General features: G+C 41.4%; 1 protein-coding gene across 2 annotated transcripts in view; it reads right to left on the reverse strand.

The window, feature by feature from the left end:
• ANO4 (anoctamin 4) overlaps nt 1–22,780 on the reverse strand; it is a 243,818-nt gene that overhangs the window by 194,589 nt on the left and 26,449 nt on the right. Inside the window, exon 1 of one of the 2 annotated variants that reach the window (XM_074902664.1) lies at nt 1,498–1,534. The exons of the other annotated variant lie outside the window; for it this stretch is intronic. Within the exon in view, the coding sequence (XP_074758765.1) occupies nt 1,498–1,519 (22 nt within the window). The 5' untranslated portion in view covers nt 1,520–1,534. Of the gene's footprint in view, nt 1–1,497; nt 1,535–22,780 lie in introns of those variants that run through there. 2 annotated transcript variants of the gene reach the window in all.

Raw genomic sequence — 22,780 nt, forward strand, 5'->3', positions numbered from 1 at the left:
ATAGTAATACTAACCCCAGAAGGATTAACATTGCACCAAAGTGCTCAGCATCTGACAGTTATAATACTAGTGGTGTGTCAGACTTTTCATACAAAGAGTAAGGAAAAACTTCTCCAGATTTTCCCAAAGCACAAAATTCAACACAGAATAACCCTTTGCACAGGTATTAAAGGACGCAAGCCTGACTTTTCCTAGATCAACTAATAAGCGCCTGCTTATGCTGAAAGGAAATGGTCTTTGTGGGAAAACAAGCATTTTTTATCTCCTTCAGTGGAAAACAATGTCTCTAATTTCCTTGACACAAAATTAGATACTTACTGCCTTATGCAGAGTAACTAAACCTACCACCTTGTTCTCCATGATACTATTTATGCAAATGGCTGCCTCCACCTTCTGAGTGTCAGCATTTTTGGAATACAATCACATGTAAAAACATTTAAATGGTACATTCAAACTATACTTTTAAGTGATAAACAATGATTGGTGGAACATCCTTAGTACAGTTTCCTGAGATCTGCAATTCTGTGTCTTTGGCTTCAGATTATATTAAACCCATGATATATCCACTGATATATCTCAATGTAGAAAGAATCCAAAATGAATTAAATAAATTATTTTAAAGCATGGAAAATTTAACTCATGGTTTGTATTCAGTTGAAGTCAGAGTAAGGTGTATCCTGAAGCCCAACAGGCAGAGACAGGGTCAGGCCATTTCCTGGGATTATGCATTAAATGCAATTATTGCACTTGCCCTGGGATAGAGAAGCTCAGGTGACAAATCCCCACAAAGCCACAGGCCTTGTAGGACACCACACTGTGGTATCTTCCTGCCAACAGCACTCCAGCAGTATTTAGCAGATATTGCTGATTCAAAATCTGAATTCCCATAATCTTGGTTCACCAGCTAGACCCTCTGGCAAAGCTTCTGAAACAAGGCAGCACCCATGCTATTTTCAGGGGCACACGAAGAAAGTATTAGTTGCTTTATTCATGACACTTAAAACAGGACAGGAGAAGATTCTTTCGGTTTTTGGACTTGATCGATTGCAATTATACTACTTATTTTATGTCCTTTACTAAAAACTATGTTAATGAGGCAGAATGAAAAAATTTTCAAAATTTAATTGGATTTACTTATAACACTGAAACAGTAAAGATAGAATTTATGCTCACATAATAGCTAATCAACATTGATTTTTCTTTTTACAAAAACAACTTTAAAGTATTAACTCATCAGTGAATAGGCTATAAATTCATTAGCCATGCACATACAGAGGCACCTCAAAATTTAAAATTACATTTCTGACTTGGGACATCTGCTTTGACAAATTTAAAAGCAACTTTTCTTGAAATTCAGAGTGATAATATTAAATATTTCAGGCTATTTTAGATCTTAGCCACAGAAAAGCACTAGTCAATTCTGAAGATGTATGCTATTAATATCTACATATCTCTATACAGAATGATAGATATTATTGTAAAAAAATGCAAGATTACCTGAAGTTATAGGCTGTCTCATTTTTTTTCCTCTCAGTAATAGGTGTGGCAAATATCTTTTTCCCTGCATTTGGTCCTCTTATAGCTTAAGGGGGTCACTGCAACAGAAGAGCAGAGATCCCCTCTGCCAGGATTCCATGGCTAGCAGCCATACCATATCCTGAAGAAAGAATTCCTACCTAATGGCAAGATAGAAAGGTCTGTGTCAGTAGACGACACTTTCTTCCATTAAACTATCCTCAAGAGATTATTAGGGAGCTCTGTAGTAAAAGATGCACGTCCCCCTTCTGAGTAGTCTACCAGCTGCAGAATGACAACCATGGCTACCAGCCTGACTCCACACTATGTTCAAGACCAGGAAGAAGAAAATTGAAGCACTTAAATATCTGTCCTACATGTATAGCTAACAATTGTTTCAATATCAGAGGATGAAATTTCTGGATTTTATATTGTCTTTTAAAATATTTAGGTGTTGACATATAAGCTATATCAGAAGACTGTTGAACTTGCAATATCAAGCCATCAGACCTTAAAGAAGTGACAGGATTAAGGCTGCATCTATGAAATACACTCAGAACTTTTGTGCTTATGCAATATGATATGGATTTTAATTCCACACCATACAGAATTTTTATCCTCAGTGTGCACTTCGTACATACACTTCTGCGATAATAACCTCTCCCCAGCAGTGCAGAGGGGAAGATGTACAGAAACACAATTTGAAACTGCATGAAGAGAGACGTTGGTCTCAGGATTAAAGAATTTGTATTTTAATTTGAGGTACTTGACTGCATACTCACCTCTGCGTTCAGAGCTGCTAAGGAAGTGACTTCAGTGGGCAGATGTCACTGTCCAAGCACCCAGTTTACAATATGTGCTTCACCACAGTTAAGTCATTCATAGCTGTGGTCAATGTCAATTCAAGTCTTACTCTGATTATATGAAATACTATAATGTGCTGAAGACATGGAAGAAATCATGCCCTCGGCATTTCACATATCGCACCCTAAGTTAGTAAGCATTTCTCTCTTTCATGCCAAACCTCAGCTCCTTACCTATGGAATTGTAAGAACGGACAACAGCAGCAAGGGAAATAATAACATCTCAACTCATAGTTTCTTTGGAGAATAACTATCTGGACATTAGTAGAAGTTGTCATGATAGCCATAAACACACATATATCAAGAAATATTTCCTTGTTTTTTTATTTGGAGCATGGTTTGAATCACATACACTAACTATGAGACAGAAAGAAATACCTCATAAGGAAAGTAAAAAGAAGCAAAAATAACTAAATGAAAACACGGCATGTGAACATATGACTAAAGTCTCCAGGATAGTGCATAAATGCAGCCAACCAAAATTCTGGCATTTATTAATTTTTAAATGCTTAAAGTTGCACCCACCCATGCTTTTTAGTATAACAAAACGTCTCTGATTGCACAGTACTAATACCCAAGAATGCAATGAAGTACGCATGAAGACATACCCAAGGTATAAAACCCATTTGCAGGATTATCAGATGTTTCTAAAAATGCAGTTCAGAAGGTGTAAGTGCTAACAGCGTGGCCCCAGAACATGTTTTTCCCCTGGAGTCTATAAAGCAAAGAGGATATATGTTTGACAACAGTGAAGGAGAAACATTACATCAATTGCAGGTTACTTAACCTAGAGTAAATCAGAGCACATAAAAATCTAACCAAACATCATGGTATGCCCTGAAAAGCAAACAACTGGGATTTTTTAGACAGGCAATGACAAGCAGCAATGACATCAAAGTTATTTAGCAAATACCCTAAATATTTTTTGATAAAATTTCTGAGGACTTTTATCTAGTTTAGAACCTAGAAAATTAGAAGTTTTCTTCTTTATCTTTTGTATTTGAATGTAGTTTATTTATTATTAATTAGTATTAGAATTCCCTTTTACCCTATACTGTCCCTGTGGAAAAACTGGCTAGCATGGCAAAAGCAGGGTACTGGCATGGGTTTCAAGAGTCCTAGGTCAAACTAAGACATACATTTCTATATGATCTTGAGTGAGACATCTTTGACAATGAACAAGTTCCTGTGCAGTAACTGTCATGCTATCACATGATAGCTGAAAGCACATAGCAGTTCCCAGATGTACAAAGTTTCTTTCATCACAACCTGATCTTCGAGAAAAATGACAAAAGATATATAAGTGAATCTGCACCACATCCATCTTGCTTCTTCTCAGTCTTCTCTCTCAGGACTGAAACGAAGAAACATTTCCTAAACCTATCTCCCTTCTACACACTATTTCACTTCTCAACATACTCAGGAGCAGAGGTGATGATAATATGCAGCAACCAATCTCACACGAGAAGCATCAGGACAAGCACATGCCTATCACCCATCTTCACTGTAACATATATTAAATTTCATTTGAACATTTTACCTTAAGTTCAGGAAATGAGATTATCATATTGAAATCTGACATTGCACTTCTGCTCTGATACATCTCCGTGTTGCAGTATCACCTTTAACACCCTCATTGCATTGTTTCAAAAACAATCAACAGAAAATTGCTATTGCTGTGGCAAAGGATGCCAACCTGTACAACAAGCACTGTTCAAGTACCATAACTCAGTGGTCTGAGTTGATTTTTTCACAGCTCAGAACTTCAGAAAAAAACACCAGTATGTGAGTGGGACACTTGGACACAGAAATAGCCTTGAGGAGCAAGTAAGGAACAGATGGAACAGAAAGAGAAATGCTAGAGGGGGAATGGAGCAGAACCTGGAAGACACTCGAAGGACAGGGGGCCCAGCAAACAGCAGAAGCACAGAATGGAGAATTAGAAGGAATAAGATCAGAGGCTAAAGCTGAAAAAGAAGACACAGAATTAAAACTGCAGACAAACAGTTACATGAACGCTGATCTGACTGAGCTTTAAGTAAAGCAAGTGAATAATTTAGGCCTAAAAGTTTGTTGTAGTATGCTAACGTGTAAGTCTCTGTACTAACGAAAAAATGTTTGAGACGTTGCTTTTTAGGTAAAAGGGAAAATAAATTCTTGGTTTTTGTACACAAGAATGTTTAGATTGTTTGCAGAACTGTTTTTGGTGACATCAGTGCAATAATTAGCTGCAGTAACAGCTTCACCATGGGACACTGAGTACTTCACAAAAGTTGTTTGCATAGCCAGAATTTTACCAGAATATATTAATCAGAATGGTTCAGAGTCTATTATTATTAGAAATGTAAACTAAGTAAACTTTATGAAGCATGCTGAAGCAGAATCACAGAATCATTCAGGTTAGAAAAGACCCTTGAGATCATTTAGTCCAACCATCAGCCCTACTCTACAAAGTTCTCCCCTACACCATATCCCCCAACATCTCATCTAAATGACCCTTAAACACATCCAGGGATGGTGACTCCACCACCTCCCTGGGCAGCCTATTCCACTGTCTGACCACTCTTTCTGTGAAAAATTTTTTCCTAATGTCCAGTCTGAACCTCCCCTGTTGCAGTTTAAAGCCATTCCCTCTTGTTCTATCACTAATTACCTGTGAGAGGAGACCAGCACCAACCTCTCTACGATGTCCTTTCAGGCAGTTGTAGAGAGCAATGAGGTCTCCCCTCAGCCTTCTCTTCCTAAAACTGAACAGTCCCAGCTCCTTCAATCGCTCCTCACAGGATTTATTCTCCAGGCCCTTCACCAGCTTCATTGCCCTCCTCTGCACTTGCTCCAGCACCTCGATATGTCTCTCATATTGAGGTGCCCAAAACTGGACACAATTCTCCAGGTGTGGCTTCACCAGTGCAGAGTACAGGGGGACTATCACCTCCCTACTTCTGCTGGTCACACTATTTCTAATACAAGCCAGGATGCCTTTGGCTTTCTTGGCCACCTGGGCACACTGCTGGCTCATGTTCAGATGCTTGTCAGTTAGAACCCCGAGATCTCTTTCTTCCAGACAGCTCTCCAGCCACACATCCCCAGGCCTGTAGCCATGCAGGGGTTGTTGTGGCCCACGTGCAGGACCTGGCACTTGGCCTTGTTGAAGCTCATCCTGTTAACATTGGCTCACCGATCCAATCTATCCAAGTCTCTCTGCAGAGCCTCCCTATCCTCATGCAGATCGACACTCCCGCTTAACTTGGTGTCATCTGCGAATTTACTGATGATACACTCTATGTCCTTATCAAGATAATCAATAAAGATGTTGAACAGAAATGGTCCCAACACCGAGCCCTGAAGAACACCACTTGTGACCGGCCACCAGCTGGATTTAGCTCCATTGACCACCGCTCTCTGGGACCGTCCATCCAGCCAGTGCTTGATCCAGCAGACCGCACGCTCATCCAGGCCATGAGCAGCCAGTTTTCTATGAGAATTCTATGGGGAACTGTGTCAAATGCTTTTTGAAAATTCAGGTAGACAATATCCACAGCTTTTCTCTTGTCCAACAGTTGGGTCATTATGTCATAGAAGGAGATCAGGTTTGTCAAGCAGGACCTGCCTGGTCCAAGCAGGACAGCACCTTGGCGAGCACATCTGCCAACTCTTTCAGCACTCTTGGGTGTAACCCATCCGGTCCCACAGACTTGTGTGCATCCAAGGCGTGTAGCAGGTCTCTGACCACCTCCTCTTCAACTGTGCTGTCCTGGTTTAGCTAAGATAGAGTCAAGTTTTTTTTTCCAACAGAGAGAGAGGGGGAAGGGATCTCCAGCCGGGTTATTCATACCATGCTGACATCAGGTCCAGGGGTGGAGCCTTTTTACTTTCGCTTCTGGTTTTGGCGGTTGCTTACACGCGGCGGGCTTGCTCCTTGATCATCTACCGGTATTTCTCTGTATATCTTTTATCTTGTTCACTGTTATTGCTGTTTATTGTTATTATCATTGTTACTGTTGTTGTTCAGATTGTTCTATCACTCTGTTGTATTAAATTCCTTGTTACTTTAGCCCGGGTCTGTGCCTAACTTCCAGCCCGACCGGCCACGGGTGGGGGAGGGGCAACGGCAACGTGCTCTCCGATCCCGGCAGGAGCTAAACCTGCACATGTGCTGACCTCAATCTGCTTCCCCTCCTCATATCCCAGCTCATGAGGCTGGGTGTCCAGGAACAGACAGTTCCTCTGCTAAAGACTGAGGCAAAGTAGGCATTGAGCACCTCAGCCTTTTCCTCATCCTTAGTTACCATGTTTCCCTCTGCATCCAGTAAAAAAGGGAGATTTTCCCTAATCCTCCTTCTGCTGTTAACAAATCTATAGAAACAATTTTGTTATCCTTAACAGCTGTAGCCAGGTTGAGCTCTAGCTGCGCTTTGGCTCTCCTGATGTTCTCCCTGAATAACTTCACTACGACTTTATAGTCTTCATGAGAGACCTGGCCCCTCTTCCAAAGGTCATAGATTCTCCTTTTTTCTTGAGATCCAGCCAAAGGTCCCTGTTTAGCCAGGCCGGTCTCCTTTTCCACCTGCTTGTTTTTCAGCACACGGGAACAGCCTGCTCCTGTGCCTTTAAGACTTCTCTCTTGAAGTACGGCCAGCCTTCTTGGACTCCCATATCCTTCAGGGCAGCCTCCCAAGGGATTCTGTTCATCGGTCTTTTGAACAGATTGAAGTTTGCCCTCCGGAAGTCTAAGGTGGCAGTTCTACTAACCCCTCTCTTTGTTCCTCCAAGGATCAAAACTCCATCATCTCATGATCACTGCACCCTAGACGGCCTCCAACCTTTACTTCCCCCACAAGCTCTTCCCTGTTCACAAGAAGCAGGTCCAGGAGGGCACCTTCCCTGCTCGGCTCACTCACCAGCTGTGTGAGGAAGTTATCCTCCACACGTTCCAGGAACCTCTTGGACTGTTCCCTCTCTCTGTGTTATGGTCCCAGCAGATATTCAGGAGGTTAAAGTCCCCCACAAGAACAACGGCAAGTGACCGTGAGATTTCTCCCAACTGTTTATAGAAAGCTTCGTCCATCTGACTGCTTTGGTTGGGGTGTCTATAGCAGACTCCCACAGCAAGATCTGCTTGATTGAACTTTAACCTAATCCAAACGCTCTCAACCCCGTTCTCACTATACTTGATTTCTGAGCTTTCATAGCATTCTCTTACATACAGGGCCACTCCACTACCTCTCATTCCCTGTCTATCCCTCCCGCCTGAAGAGCTTGTAGCAGCACTCCAGTTGTGTGAGGCATCCCACCACGTTTCTGTTATAGCTACTATGTCATAGTTCTCGTGCTGCATCATGGCCTCAAGCTTCCTGTTTGTTGCTCATACTGTGTGCATTGGTATAGATGCACTTGAGATGAGCTAATGAATCCAACTCCTTTTGGTGAGTGTGGGCCCCATTTTCTACCAGACCCTTCTCAGGTGCTTCCATGGTTTCTGAACATCTTTCCCTTCTCTCAAATAAAATAGCAAAGGGAGAGCTCTCACCAGTCCACCATCCTTCAAGCCTTGGCACGCTTCCCTTGAGCTTATTCCTAACAGGCCCAGTTATCTCCCCCTCCCCCCTCATATCTAGTTTAAAGCCCTGTCAATAAGCCCTGATAACTCCCGCCCTTGGATAGCAGAAGGCTATCCAATCTTTTGCCAAAGCATTTCTGAAATCCACATCACACAAATTCTATATTATCAAGGAAAATAAGGAAATACTGTCTATGGCTCAACTGCAATTTCAGTGTGACCAGTCATAAAGAACTTCTTATACTTAAATTGACCTGATTATCAGCATAAAGATGCAGAGAAAAAATGATGACAATTGTTATCATGGAATCATAGAATGGTTTCAGTTGGAAGGGACCTTAAAGATCATCTAGTTCAACCCCCCTGCTGTGAGCAGGGACACCTTCCACTAGACCAGGTTGCTCAAAGCCCCATCCAACCTGGCCTTGAACACTGCCAGGGAGGGGGCAGCCACAGCTTCTCTGGGCAACCTGTGCCAGTGCCTCACCACCCTCACAGTGAATAATTTTTTCCTTATATCTAACCTAAATCTACCCTCTTTCAGTTTAAACCCATTACCTCTTGGCCTATCACTACATGACCTTGTAAAAAGTCTCTCTCCAGTTTTCCTGTAGGCTCCCTTTAATTACTAGAAGACTGCTATAAAGTCTCCCTGGAGCCTTCTCTTGTCCAGGCTGAACAACCCCAACTCTCAGCCTGTTCTCATAAGGGAGGTGGTCCAGCCCCCTGATCATCTTCATGGCCCAACTCTGGACCCACTTGAGCAGGTCCATGTCTTTCTTATGTTGGAGCTCCAGAGCTGAACACAGCACTGCAGGTGGGGCCTCAAAAGAGCAGAGTAGAGGGGGAGGATCACATCCCTTGATCTGCTGGTCACACTTCTCTTGACGTGGCCAAGATACAGTTGGCTTTCTGGGCTGCAAATGCACATCGCTGGGTCACACTGAACTTCTTGTCAAACAACACTCCCAGGTCCTTCTTCTCAGGGCTGCTCTCAATCCACTCATCTCCCAGCCTGTATTTGTGCTTGAGATTGCCTCGACCCATGTGCAGGACCTTGCACCTGGCCTTGTTGAACTTCAAGAGGTTTGCATGGATCCACCTCTCAAGCCTGTCAAGGTCTGTCTGGATGTCATCCCTTCCCTCCAGCATGTTGACTGCACCACACAGCTTGGTGTCATCAGCAAACTTGCTGAGGGTGCACTCAATCCCACTGTCCACGTTGATGACAAAGATGTTAAACAGCATTGGTTCCAACACTGAACTCTGAGAAACACCACTCATCACTGCTCTCCACTTGGACATTGAGCCATCAACTGCAACTCTTTAAGTGCGATCATCCACCAAATCCATGTGTCTCCAATTTAGAGACAAGGATGTCATGTGGGACAGTGTCAAATGCTTTGCACAAGTCCCGGTAGATGACGTCAGTTGCTCTTCCCTCATCCACCAATGCTGTAACCCTGTCTTAGAAGGCCACCAAATTTTTCAGGCACAATTTGCCTTCAGTGAAGCCATGATGGCTGTCAGCAATCACCTCCTTATTTTCCATGTGCCCTAGTGTCATTTCCAGAAGGATCTGCTCCACGATATTCCCTGGCACAGAGGTGAGACTAACTGGCCTGTAGTTTCCCAGGTGTTCCTTTTTTCCCTTTAAAAAGTGGGCGTTATGTTTCCCCTTTTCCAGCCAGTGGGAACTTCACATGCTGGGTGTTATCAACACACTCATCATCAAAGAAACCATAAATAAGACTATGGGTAGAAAACTGACTAATCTGGGATCAGGAATTACACACACACACACCCACACCCTATTTCTGGAAAAGTTTGTTATCTAAATGATATAGGTTAGAAAAATCAAATACTTCAGGTGTTTCTATGGGAACAAAGAACAATAAGAAATTAGAAGAGGTATGTTCTTCCTTCTTTTGAGGTCAGAGCAGACTTCAACTTAATTCATTTTCCTCTTCTCATCTAACATAAAGATTTGTTATGGCAATAACCTCAAGAACATTAAGCATAAATCAAACCAGTGTTGCCTGCATGAAACTGCAGAGATCTTGAAACTCTGACCACTATCACCTGCCTAATTCTTCTTTGTTACGTTTTTTTGATATCAGCTTCCACAACTACAAGATATGCTATTTTCCTATCAGATTTAGGCAAAGAGTAATCATGCTAACAAGGCTGACATGTTATTTGGCTCACAGGTTCCAGTCCTTTTGTCCTGCTAAACCTGTTCCTCACTGCCTCCTGTTCTCCACAAACTTCACAATATATTGGAATATGGAATATATGGACTGCAGTTCAGGCTCTTCATCTAGCAAAGACAATATCTGCTATTCCCCAAGCACTAAAACAGAGCAGGGCTCTGTCTAGACTGGAAACAGTATAGGGTGGCAACTAGTATGGGAAAAAAAAACCACCGAAAACCCACCCACAACAAACAGTAAGAGGACAATCAATGTGAAAGAAAAAACCAAACATAGATACCATCTCTATGAAGAAAAAGAATATCCAGTGAAAGAAAACCCAAAACTAAGAAAAAAATGAAAGCAAATCAGTATGGGAAAGGGCAAAAAATATGTGTCAAGGGAAAACATTGAGAGACAATGACACAAAGCACAAACAAGAACAGATCTGAAATGAGCCTGGGGGGATACACAGAAAGAGGCTGCACGTCTGCCAGGACCTTTGGCTGGATCTCAAGAACAAAAGGAGAATCTATTGACTTTGGAAGAGGGGACAGGTCTCTCATGAAGACTATAAAGTCGTAGTGAAGTTATTCAGGGAGAACATCAGGAGAGCCAAAGCACAGCTAGAGCTCAACCTGGCTACAGCCGTTAAGGATAACAAAAAATGTTTCTATAAATTTGATAACAGCAGAAGGAGGATTAAGGAAAATCTCCCTTTTCTACTGGATGCAGAGGGAAACATGGTAACTAAGGCTGAGGAAAAGGCTGAGGTGCTCAACGCCTACTTTGCCTCAGTCTTTAGCAGAGGAACTGGCTGTTCCCTGGACACCCAGCCTCATGAGCTGGGACATGGGGAGGGGAAGCAGATTGAGGTCAGCACAGTTGAAGAGGAGGTGGTCAGAGACCTGCTACACGCCTTGGATGTACACAAGTCTGTGGGACCGGATGGGTTACACCCAAGGGTGCTGAAAGAGTTGGCAGATGTGCTCGCCAAGGTGCTGTCCATGATTTACCTGAAGTCATGGCTAACTGGGGAGGTCCCACTGGACTGGAGGGTGGCAAATGTGACACCCATCTACAAGAAAAGCAGGAATGACAATCCAGGAAATTATAGACCTGTCAGTCTGACCTTGGAGCCAGGGAAGGTCATGGAGCAGGTCATCTTGAGTGCCATTAGAAGTCATATAATGGACAACCAGGGGATCAGGCCCAGTCAGCATGGGCTTATGAAAGGCAGGTCCTGCTTCACAAACCTGATCTCCTTCTATGGCAGGGCGACCTGCTTATTGGAGGAGAGAAAGGTTGTGGATGTTGTTTACCTTGACTTTAATAAGGCCTTTGACACCATTTCCCACAGCATTCTCCTGGCAAAACTGGCTGCTCGAGGCTTGGATGGCCACATGCTTCGCTGGGTAAAAAACTGGCTGGATGGCCGGGCCCAAAGAGTTGTGGTGAACAGAGTTAAATCCAGTTGGCGGCCAGTCAGAAGTGGTGTCCCCCAGGGCTCGGTTTTGGGGCCACTCCTGTTTAACATCTTTATTGATGATCCAGACGAGGGGATCGAGTGCACCCTCAGTCAGTTTGCAGATGACACCAGGTTGGGTGGGAGTGTTGATGTGCTCGAGGGTAGGGAGGCTCTGCAGAGAGACCTGGACAGGCTGGAACCATGGGCTGAGGCCAACTGGAGGAGTTTCAATAAGGCCAAACGCCGGGGGCTGCCCTTGGGCCACAACAACCCCCAGCAGCGCTACAGGCTTGGGGAGGAGGGGCTGGAGAGCTGCCAGTCAGAGAGGGACCTGGTGTTGACTGACAGCCGGCTGAACAGGAGCCAGCAGTGTGCCCAGGGGGCCAAGAAGGCCAATGGCATCCTGGCTTGTGTCAGCAATAGCGTGGCCAGCAGGGACAGGGAAAGGATCTTACCCCTGTACTCGGCACTGGTGAGGCCGCACCTTGATTCCTGTGTTCAGTTTTGGGCCCCTCACTCCAAAAAGGACATTGAATGACTCGAGCGTGTCCAGAGAAGGGCAACGAAGCTGGTGCAGGGTCTGGAGCACAGGTCGTATGGGGAGCAGCTGAGGGAACTGGAGGTGTTTAGTCTGGAGAAGAGGAGGCTGAGGGGAGACCTCATCGCCCTCTACAGCTACCTGAAAGGAGGTTGCAGAGAGCTGGGGATGAGTCTCTTTAACCAAGTAACAAGCGATAGGACAAGAGGTAATGGCCTCAAGTTGCACCAGGGAAGGTTTAGACTGGATATTAGGAAGCATTTATTTCCAGAACGGGTTGTTGGGCGTTGGAATGGGCTGCGCAGGGCAGTGGTGGAGTCCCCATCCCTGGAGGTGTTTAAGAGTCGGGTCAACATAGTGCTGAGGGATCTGGTGTAGTTGGGAACTGTCAATGTTAGGTTAGTGGTTGGACTGGATGTTCTTCAATGTCTTTTCCAACCTAGACGATTCTGTTATTCTGTGATATATGGAGACATGCCAACGGACTTCACAAAGCTGTGCATTTCAGTTGGCATTTTAATGGGAAGTCATTCTCCAAGAAGTACCAAGCTCACTTAGAAAAAGTCTCCAGGAGTCCAATACAGCATGTGTAAAGTATTATGCTTAATTTTAATGTATAACAGATTTGTCAAATAAAATTATCTGAAATATGAATATATATCCCAGTCAATCACCAGACTAGCTTTTCCATACAGCAAACTGGCTCAGAGGTGATTCAGTGTTGCTCTTCTCAAGTGATTTTGTTAATTAACTTCCTCCTCCAAAAAGAAAGGGAGGTACAATCATTTTTCTGTATTTGAAGGCTGTAAGCACCATATAAAATAAGGAATTAGTATCAATACATCAGGGGGCTACAAACAAGAGCAAATGGATGAAGATAAAAAGGCTGTCCTAAACAGGCATCTATTTCAATCATGTCCAAGCAGTAGTGATATAAACCCTACAGAAAACTTGCAAGTCCTTGAAATCAGCCCGGACAAAATCTGCAGATTAAATGAGAGAATGTGTCTAGGAAAACCATAAAAGTTAGCTCTATGAACAACAGAAAAAGCCTAGAAATTGCAGTCAACTTTTGATTATCCATGTGTGCTCATGCTTGGGTCAGTACATATGAATAAACAGCCAAATAAAACCACAATTAATATAGCATGTAATATATAGGGAAAATACATATACTGTAACTTATAATTACATATGCTTTGTAAAAATATGAGGTAGTACATTACCTTTGAAAACGTCTGTAAAGTTTTCAGAAGGAGCTTTGAAAAAAAATCACTAGCCAGAGCACCACCTGGAACTGATGACTTCAGCTCTGCATCACGCATATCACAGTGTCACTTTCCAGTCTGGGGCAGAGAGGAAAGTTGGGGCATGGCTAATCCACCACCTGAATTCTTCAGCCAGTGATAATCAATAGCTGCCTGCACAGGTTTTGTTGGAAAGGATATGAGCAGATAGAAAGCATAAAACTACTGAAGCAGCATGGAAAAAAAAAATGAGTGAGCTTTCTGTAAAAACATAACCGTTTATATTTGCAACATAAATATATATGGGTGAATATTTGTGGAATATAAAGCTTTAAAGAACTTGTTTCTATGGACAAGTCGAGTGAAGAATGCATACTGAGCATACACAGAAAAAAAAATAATGCAGTGACTTCATCAGACCGTTGGGTTATTTTGGCTGGCTAAGGAACAGAGCTTTTTTTTTTTTTTTTCCCCTGCAGTTGTTTTCTATGCAGTCTTCAGCCACCCTGCAAAGGAATTAACATGACACCATGCTGTGAAACAAGGAAGTACTATGCGTGCATTCCCCTATCACAGCATTCATAGGATTCCTAAGAAATGAAAAGCACATTTACCTACTTGAATTTCTTGTTATTTGGGGGATCTCACTCTTCTGTCTACTTCCCAAGGCTTTTATAGAGGATTGCATCTTTATTTTTTAAACCCTTGGCCTGCAACAGGATGTGCTAACAAGGATTCAAGGTACATAGATTTGTCAGTTGCAGTGCACAGACGTCAGGTTCCAATGTTAACATCCCATTGCAAGCTCATGTGGTTTAAACTGAAGAAAATACTCCAAGATTATTGTTTTTCCTCCCTTCCTTTTGCCTCAAGGCTATTCAGAAAGCACATTATATTACGCACTTTGGCTTTTAAACTTTGATTGAAAAAGACAGATATGATTATGCACTTAGCTTCTGCAAGACAGTCTTACTTAGGAGTTATTTTTTGAGAAAAAAAAGACCTTTTCATTAAATGTGAGGTAAGAATGTAAGGTTATTTTAAGGCACGGGTGGGGGTTTATCATAATAATTTTAAAAATAAAACCAACATGCTGTACCATACTTAACTGTGTGACCTTCAGATTCAGGTTGTGCATGTATTTTGCAAACCCTCCTGGTTTTTAAGTTTACAGTAATTTAGATGGAACAAAATGGTCCAGTAAACAGCTCCACGTGCAGATGCACACACAATTACTTGTTCCATTTAATCAAGAAAAGCCTAAGCCTGGTGTCCTCAAGGCAATGTCACAACCTGCAAGCACTTAGAACCGTTTCCCCATGTATGTTAGCAAGATCCCTGCTGGTCTCCTTTCACAGAAAAAAGTTTCTTCGCTGCTGTCATTGTGTCAGCAGTTACTGAAACTGGAAGAGAACAAACTCAGGCACCTTCGTTCCAGATTAAAAAAAAAAAAAAAAAAAAAAAGTAACACACAGACCCTACATAGTGTAAAAACCTTTTTGTAATAGACAGTGGAGAGGACTGAGCTGGAGAGAAATGTTTTTAAACAGTTCACTGAGCTGTCCTGAAGTGCCAGGACAGAGCTGCTCCCTACCAGAGAGCAGGAGGGAGACAGGTTTGCAGCGTGTCCTCACGGCGTCCCTGAGAAGGGGAAGAGGGTTTAGCATCAACTGCACCAGGGAGTGCAACATGATGCCAAAATGCCTGGTCTGATGGGGAAGAGGACTTGGATCACTGACATCTGGGCTACGTGCGGCCCACTACTGCTTTTTTGTGAAGGCAATGCAGCAGGTACCTCACTGCACCATGAATTCCTCTACCTGCAAATCTATGTAAGCCTCCTCCTCCTCCCAGTACCTCTTTCAATCGCCTAATCTCAGCATCCTCCCTGCCCCGACATACATACGCACGATCCATACAACCAGACATTACACCCAAGTACACAAGAGAAATGAAGGGTATTTAAAACAATGCCACTGTTCTAAAGTTTTTACTCGTTTGGGAGGGGTAAGGAGGTACCCAAACTCTGTTGAACTAAACAGCTCATGTGAAGTAAAACCCTCTGAATTACAGAATAAATCAGAAAGACAAAATATTAAGGCACAATGTAACACATATTAAACAAAGACAATTTTCAGACATCAGCATATCTCTTGCTTAAACCCAGAAAAGGCAATGCAGAGACAGAATAAAAGCTTTATTCTTACCCTACCTCGGTTAAACAGAGGTATAAGAACACATCACCTCTTTGCCTTGCTTTTAAGGCAGACCAGCTGGTGATGAGTTTGAGCCTTCAGCGGACCTTTGAAGATTTAGTAAAGTCTTTATTATTCCTGCAGTGTGTAAGGGCTATGCATAGTCAATCTGCATAATGGATTCTCAACAGGAAACGTTTAAGTTAAAAGAAATATTTTTGTAGTTTTCTCATACCGAAAGCAAATTAATGTATCTATCAGAAATCACATATTTGCATTTACATTAAATCTCGTGCAACAAACGAGTAAAAAAAAAAAAAAAAGATGTTTAAGGGCACAGTTTACTGTGGACTAAATAACGACCTTTCCTCTTTACAAAATCAGAGCTGTTAAAGTAGTTTAGAGCATGAATCAAGCAAGCACAGGTTTTCAAACATTTAAATGAACTTCTTTTCTACTGCAGAGTTCAAAAGGCTAAGAATTTGCAATTGTATTGACCAGAGAAGGATGAGGGTTATTAGGCTGCCTGTTCTGCAACTTCTTGTACCAGCCAGTCTGAGACTTGTAAGATGCAAAAGGTCCAACTTACAAACACCTGATGACACATGCTTATACTGAAAATGCTGAAAGAGCCCGTCCTTCATATGCCAATGACAGCAAGTATCAGCTCAAACCACATGTATGCCCCACACTTGAACAGTGAGGGGCTTCAGAGTCTTCTAGATGGCTGGCTAGTCAAGTCGGGCTTTCTGTGCCCTTCCAGCACAGTGGTACAGACCTACAGAAATGAGCCACCTTTACTAAATCTCAAATTCCAGCTCCGCAAAGCCTTATCCCGTTGCTGCCACGGGCAATCACGAGCAATGCTCAAGCCTCCTGGTTTCAAGGACAAAGAGGCAGTACTCCGATTGCAATCACTACTTCAGAGCTCCGGGTGGGAGAGGGGAAAGAGCAAAATAAAGAGAAAACTTGGATTTTAGTTAGCCAACATCTGCTATGAAGATGCTAACAAAGATGAATAGATATTGAGTGAATGTCACAAGGCTTATTTAAGAGGAGAAAAACAGACGGGGGAAGGGGGAGGGAGAGAGAGAGGGAGAGAGCACTGCAGCAAAGAAGCTATGCTCAGCCAATACATGCTGGCACTTACCATAAAAATAGAAAGATCCAAAGAGAATCAGATTAAGGATCCTTTTTATCTCTCTTCAATAGAAAGATTTCCACATGAAGCTCTGAACACAGCTGCCCAGGGAAAAGCAAGGTAATATGATGATACACAGAAAACACTAACACAGAAATGGTAAGTCCTTTCACAGCCTTCCAAAGCCTGCAAGCAGTTTGTGCTGAAAAACCGAAGGTAAGAAGTCTGAAGACGACTCCTACATAGCACTGCAGCTAAAACAGACTGCTGTATTTCCCGTCACTCAGACCGCACTGTTTTCATCTTCATCTTCTCACCATTACTTAGAGGTGGGCTTGGGGGTGGGGAAAAGAGATTTCTCCTCCAAGTGGAAAGGAGCGCACAAACGGCATCAGCATTTTTAATCAGTCACTCGGAGTATCCAATCAGAGGAACTCAGTGGTGCCAGCGTGACAGTTGTCCAAGGCAGGGCAGCTGCCAGTGCGTTCCTCGCTTGCACAAGACCACTGAAGGGCTAATGTGCTTCTTAACCCCAGCAAGGTCTTCTGTGCCCACTTGCAAACAAACTGTCTTCATGCGCTGCGTCTTCCCCTCCGAGGAGCAGCGCCTTCTACAAGCTTTTCTGGGTTGCTGTTCTGACAGGCTGTATTCTACATCAGTGCAATAGTACAAAAGCAAGAAAAGTTTGGAGGTTTAGGTATCAGCATGATTTAACTTGCAATTTATTATCTGGTAGCTTTCCTATATAAAACATACATTAATAATTTCTTCCTCTTCAGAGGTTTCTTTTTGCAGCAGAAGAAAGTGTATAGGAGATTTACGGCACAGCCCCGTTGCTGTGGACCGCCTTGTTAGAGCCAGCGCTGGTTTTGACATGACATCATAGACCCCTGTCAGCACCAGATCCACAGAAAATACACAACCAAGGTCCCCCTCCCCCTACCTGCCAAGATGACAACTGGATTAACTGTTTGTGCTGCTATTATCTATCATACTACTGGACTTCAAAAACAAACAAACAACAAAAAGATACAGAACTCAACTTAATTTGCAGTAAGGATATCCAGGATCTGGAGACAAACCTTTCTATGACATTTAACCCACTGAACCAATCCACACAAGGAAATGATGGAGTCAGCGTTAAAGCTGCCAAATACTTTAACTTCCAGGGGATGCTTTTGATTCTAAAGTACAAATGCCTGCATTTGACTATGGGAGAGAAAGTCTTCTGGTCCTGCTGCACAATGGAGTCCACACTGGAGCAAACCTAAATACAGCATGCAAATTTACATTTACTTAAAGCGGACACTCTGCCAGTAGACAAAGTTAGATGCTCACCTTTTCAGAACATTTTTTGAACAGTCAATCCTGGATTTCTTCCATATTGCAAAGTAAACATGAATATCATCCATCTGATATTCACACTTCATAAGATAAAAAGGCTACGTAGTATAAGAAGGGGGGAATGCGTGGAAAACAAACCTCAAAACATTCCCAGCAGTGGTACCCGTATTATTTGGTCAGTATCAAGTACATGTAGGATATACCAGGTAACAACATAAGCCTATCCAGGGACTATTAAAAATCAAAAATAAAAAAATAAATCAGAGGTTTTATGGCCCAAAGTGCGGACTAACAATCTAAAGTGCCATTTAATACAATTAATCTGTTTGAAATATAAAATGTGAACATAGTTCAAGAGCACACAAATTCCACCAGGAAGCAGCAGTGATTTTCACAGAAGACCAGGCTGACATACCATGTTGGTCATACCAAAGTTACCTTCTTTCAAAAAAAAAAAAAGAAAAGAAAGATTTTCCTTTCAGATGACAAGACTTAGAAGGCCCATTACTTTCTTGCCTTTCATTTAGGTTTTAAGAGGCTTGTTTCATGCTATCAACAGAACACGTATGATATTTATTCCTGCCGTTTCATAAACATCATTTGTTCAAAAGACAAGATAACTGGTATGAGAGATAGAAGGCACAGGTGAAGGACAGATCAAAAGAATAAATAAGAAAGGGGGGGCAATTACCATATACAAATAATGCACATGGGATATATACATATAACAGTACATATACATAGAGATAACCAAAATTTAAAATATAGTCAATGTGGGAGTGAGCATAAGAGAAGGAGGAAGCATCAGAGTAAAATACATATTAACTCTGCAGTAAGCTTTCAAAACATACTGCAATGCTAGCAGAAAGACTACTATTTAACACACCACATGCTTGGTGAAGTAGGCAGTTTCTGTTTCAGGAAACTGACTATGGGAGATCTTCAACAGGTGTCTCAAGATAGCCATTACATGTCAGCATGTACCCCTGAGATCATGTTTTAATATTGATACCCCAGCCAAAAAATAGGTTTGTTTTCCCATGTTAGAGAGTCGAAGTCCTGAACCAGATAATAAACAGAAGAGAAATCAGAGACAAATCCCTTGTAAACAAAACTCTCAATTCCTTTTTTTTTTTTTTCCTGTAAGGATGAGTTAAAAAAACAAACATTGGTGTAGCAGCTCTCTGGAGAGAAGCAACCAGTCAACTGCAGAATTTAGTGGACAGTGCTATGAATATTTTGCAATGAGTCTCAGAGCAAAGAAACCTGGACCTGAACCTCATAAAAAGGAGGGGATTGGGGGTCTGTGCCCCACTCTTCTCATGTAAACATGGGAGGTTTGAGAACAGGCTGCACCCACAGAAGTAGGAAGAGCTGCTGTGATTCCATCTGCATGCTATCTGGTGACAGCTATAATGAACCAAAAAATATGAAGAAAGGCTAATAGAATAATGAATTAAAGATTTCAGCTAAAAGCAGAGGATTGAACACTCAAGTACTTCAGGTTTAAGCTCCTACTGAGGTCACCCTTGAGAATCTGGAAGGAGTCATGTTCCAAATGGATTCAGTGCAAGGTCTGTGTTATTGGTGAACAAAAGATCCCAGTTTCTTTGTGGTGCTTTGATTATAGCTGACGGAATGGTAGTAAATTCTTTTGGAGACCTAATCTTTCCTCTCCTCCTTCATTTGCAGATGGACCTCTCAATACACCTCAAACTGTGGTTGGTGAGGCCATAACAGTGTGCCAGGGATACTGGCAACCTGCTTAAGTGTTATCTTTCAAACCATTTCAGGAATTAGTAGTAATGAGGGGAAAAACACACATCCCCAGAAAGAAGATAGTTCTCACTTCTATTTCAGTAAAACAATTGCTGCCTGAAAAAAATTACTGAAACCAGATGTTATTCTACATCTAGTTAAAGGGAGAGAAAAAGCTCACTTAATTTTTTGCGAAAGGAAGCCAAGAGCATGCTGCCAGTCAAAACTGGGGCTTGTTTTATCCTACCTATCTACCTGTTTTTCCAGAAAGAAAAAACCCCAAAACCTCAGGACTAGGTTTTCCAGGGCCATTCTCTCTATTCCTCCCCAATAGTTTATGGGACAACAGTTCAATACTCCTGAGGTGGAAGGTAAAGGTGATACCCAGAATTTAATAGAGTTCTGATCTTGCTACTGAAGCCTCAAATGAACTGCCAACAGAAGGTATAAGGGTGATGGAGTGTGCCAGTGTGCAAGTCCCAGCTCAGCAGCACACATCAACAGGTGAATGTGTGAACAGGACACATGGCAGACAAGAAAGGGAAGAAGCAGCATTAAGTATAAAGGAATAAAGGAATAAAACATAGATTTCAGGGAGAGATGTTTAAATTTTCAATGGGTAATTTAGGTGCAATTGTTTTGGTTTCTCCATGCTGTCAGGATCACTCCTGCATGCAGAGGAAAATTTCCGTGCTTTGAACTAAATGAAGCAGACAATAATGAAATAGTAAAACAAAAAAAGATAAGAAATGCATAAAACATTCCTTCCCTGTTTGGTCAAAGCACTTGTGAGCCTCCCCAAGGTGTGCAAGCACAGCTCTGGTGCCTGGTACTGAGGAGCTTGATGAGAGCAACAAAAAGCAGGAAAGTTTCTTCTAACTTTATCCTGTCTGAAGGTGACTGAGGAAAACTAGTACTTGGTACTGCTCAGCTTGAACATCCTTCAACTTTCTGATTTTGCTGTTTTTATTATCTGTTAGGTTGAAGTGATTTCAGTTATTAAATTTTTAACCTCTACACTGATCTACTGAGCACTGACAAAAATCTCTCTTTAGTTGACATCTTGGTAGCTTTAGATATTATTAGTCTGTCATATCATGTTTTGCAATTTTTCAGATTTTTTTTTAATGTCAAGTAGGAACTTAACCAATTCTTTTAAAACACATTAACAGAAGATATCTTCTTGCTGATTCTAAAATAATTTAATTTGTGGTTTCTAGTTAGAAACTATTGAGTATTGAAGTATTTCACATTATGATATCATTTTCCCCCTAAATACAGAACAGAAATATTTACTGAAACAGAAATATTTCTGCTTTTAACATTATTATGGAAAATGCCACTATTTCTACAACAGAACTATAGCAGACCAACATATTTCAAGTAAAAATTAAATTCATAACATACTATAAAATCCTTCCTGGTTATAAGAGGCACCTTACCTGTTTTCTACTGTATTAAACATACATTGATATTCATGGCTGTCAATAGAGCAAATATTTTTTCTATTTTAATATTTTTATCATACCATTATAAAATGAATATATTTTTCTTAGTAAGACTTCACTCTTCAAAATGTCATTTCCTTAGAAATAGCAAGCAAAATGTTCTTAAAGGACTTGCAGATAAAAAAACAATTCATAATTATAAAAAACCTTACTCCATTTTTCAAAGCTTTTAACAATTAAACAGGAATTATCAATACCAGTCCAAGAAAAAACTTTATCATTCTTTGTTGTCTAGAAAAGTGGGGGTTTCACAAGCCTTTTTTCATGGTGCTGATACATCACTTGAAATTGGGTAGAGGAGGTTCTGAACTACACGTACAGATGCAAAGGAAACTAAAAAGCACGATGGACTTTGAGAAAAAGATGTCGGTTAAGCAAAATCAAAAGGATCATTAAGAATTTTTAAGTCATCCATACAGACATTTCTGAAGTTCTAAAAAGATCCAGATAGAGTAGAAGAGAGTAAGTAATCTCCTAGAGCGACTTTCATTTCTGCAACATAAATTTAAAGGTAATGCAGGTGGGAAGCAGTACAAGTAACTGACAAGGCTGTGTGGATAGAAATGACCCCAGCTGAGTATGGCTTCTCTAATTCTAATTAGAGACCTTCTCAGATTTATTCTATAGAAATAAAAAAATACGAGCTTTTCAGTGATGAAGCCAAAATCCCTGGAAGAAAAGCAGTTCATGGGGAAAAAAAAAACCAACACCAAAATCCAAACCCTATGTTTCTTGTCCATCATTTGGCAGAAACATCTGTAATGATCATGTCTGCCTTCTAGAAACTTTCTCTAAAAGGAGTTTATCTAGGGAATAATAGCAAGCTGCCCATATGGATTGCTTTCACTTAAGAAGAATTTTCATAGCTGTTTTACATAAAAGAAATTATTACAGATAGCTTCACTGGAGGAAAGGGTCATATGCTTGTGCACCCACATTTAAAAAAAAAACCCACCCAAACACACCAACAAACAAACCAAAAAAGCCACAACAAAACCTCTAAAAATTTTAACATTTAGCATAGCTATACAATATTTTTTCATTTTACAGCAATGCAAGAATGTTCCCCCCACCTTCTCACCTTCTTTCCAAAGGAGACAAGAAATTCAAAACCTTATAGAGGTAGCTGAGGGATGCAACTCATACCAAGCAAAACATTAAGAGTTCCACTATCTAGAGTATCATATTTGGTATTTAACTCACGTCCTCGTAATCAGACTTTCTATAAATTAAATAAGAAAATTATATACAGGTAATATTTCATGAAGTATAAAGTACAGGTTTTAATAATGGATCTTCATGGCAGCTCTACAAAAACAATTTAGCCTGAAGCAAAAGCCGGTAGGTATAACCAGAGAATGTAGAGCCCACCAAATTGAAGTATTGATTAAATGCTGCTTTTTAAAGTGAGGAACCAATACTAAATATTTAATGATTAACCACTTTTAAAC

Source organism: Athene noctua, chromosome 3, assembly GCF_965140245.1.
Source record: "Athene noctua chromosome 3, bAthNoc1.hap1.1, whole genome shotgun sequence".
In the NCBI taxonomy this organism is placed as follows: domain Eukaryota; kingdom Metazoa; phylum Chordata; class Aves; order Strigiformes; family Strigidae; genus Athene; species Athene noctua.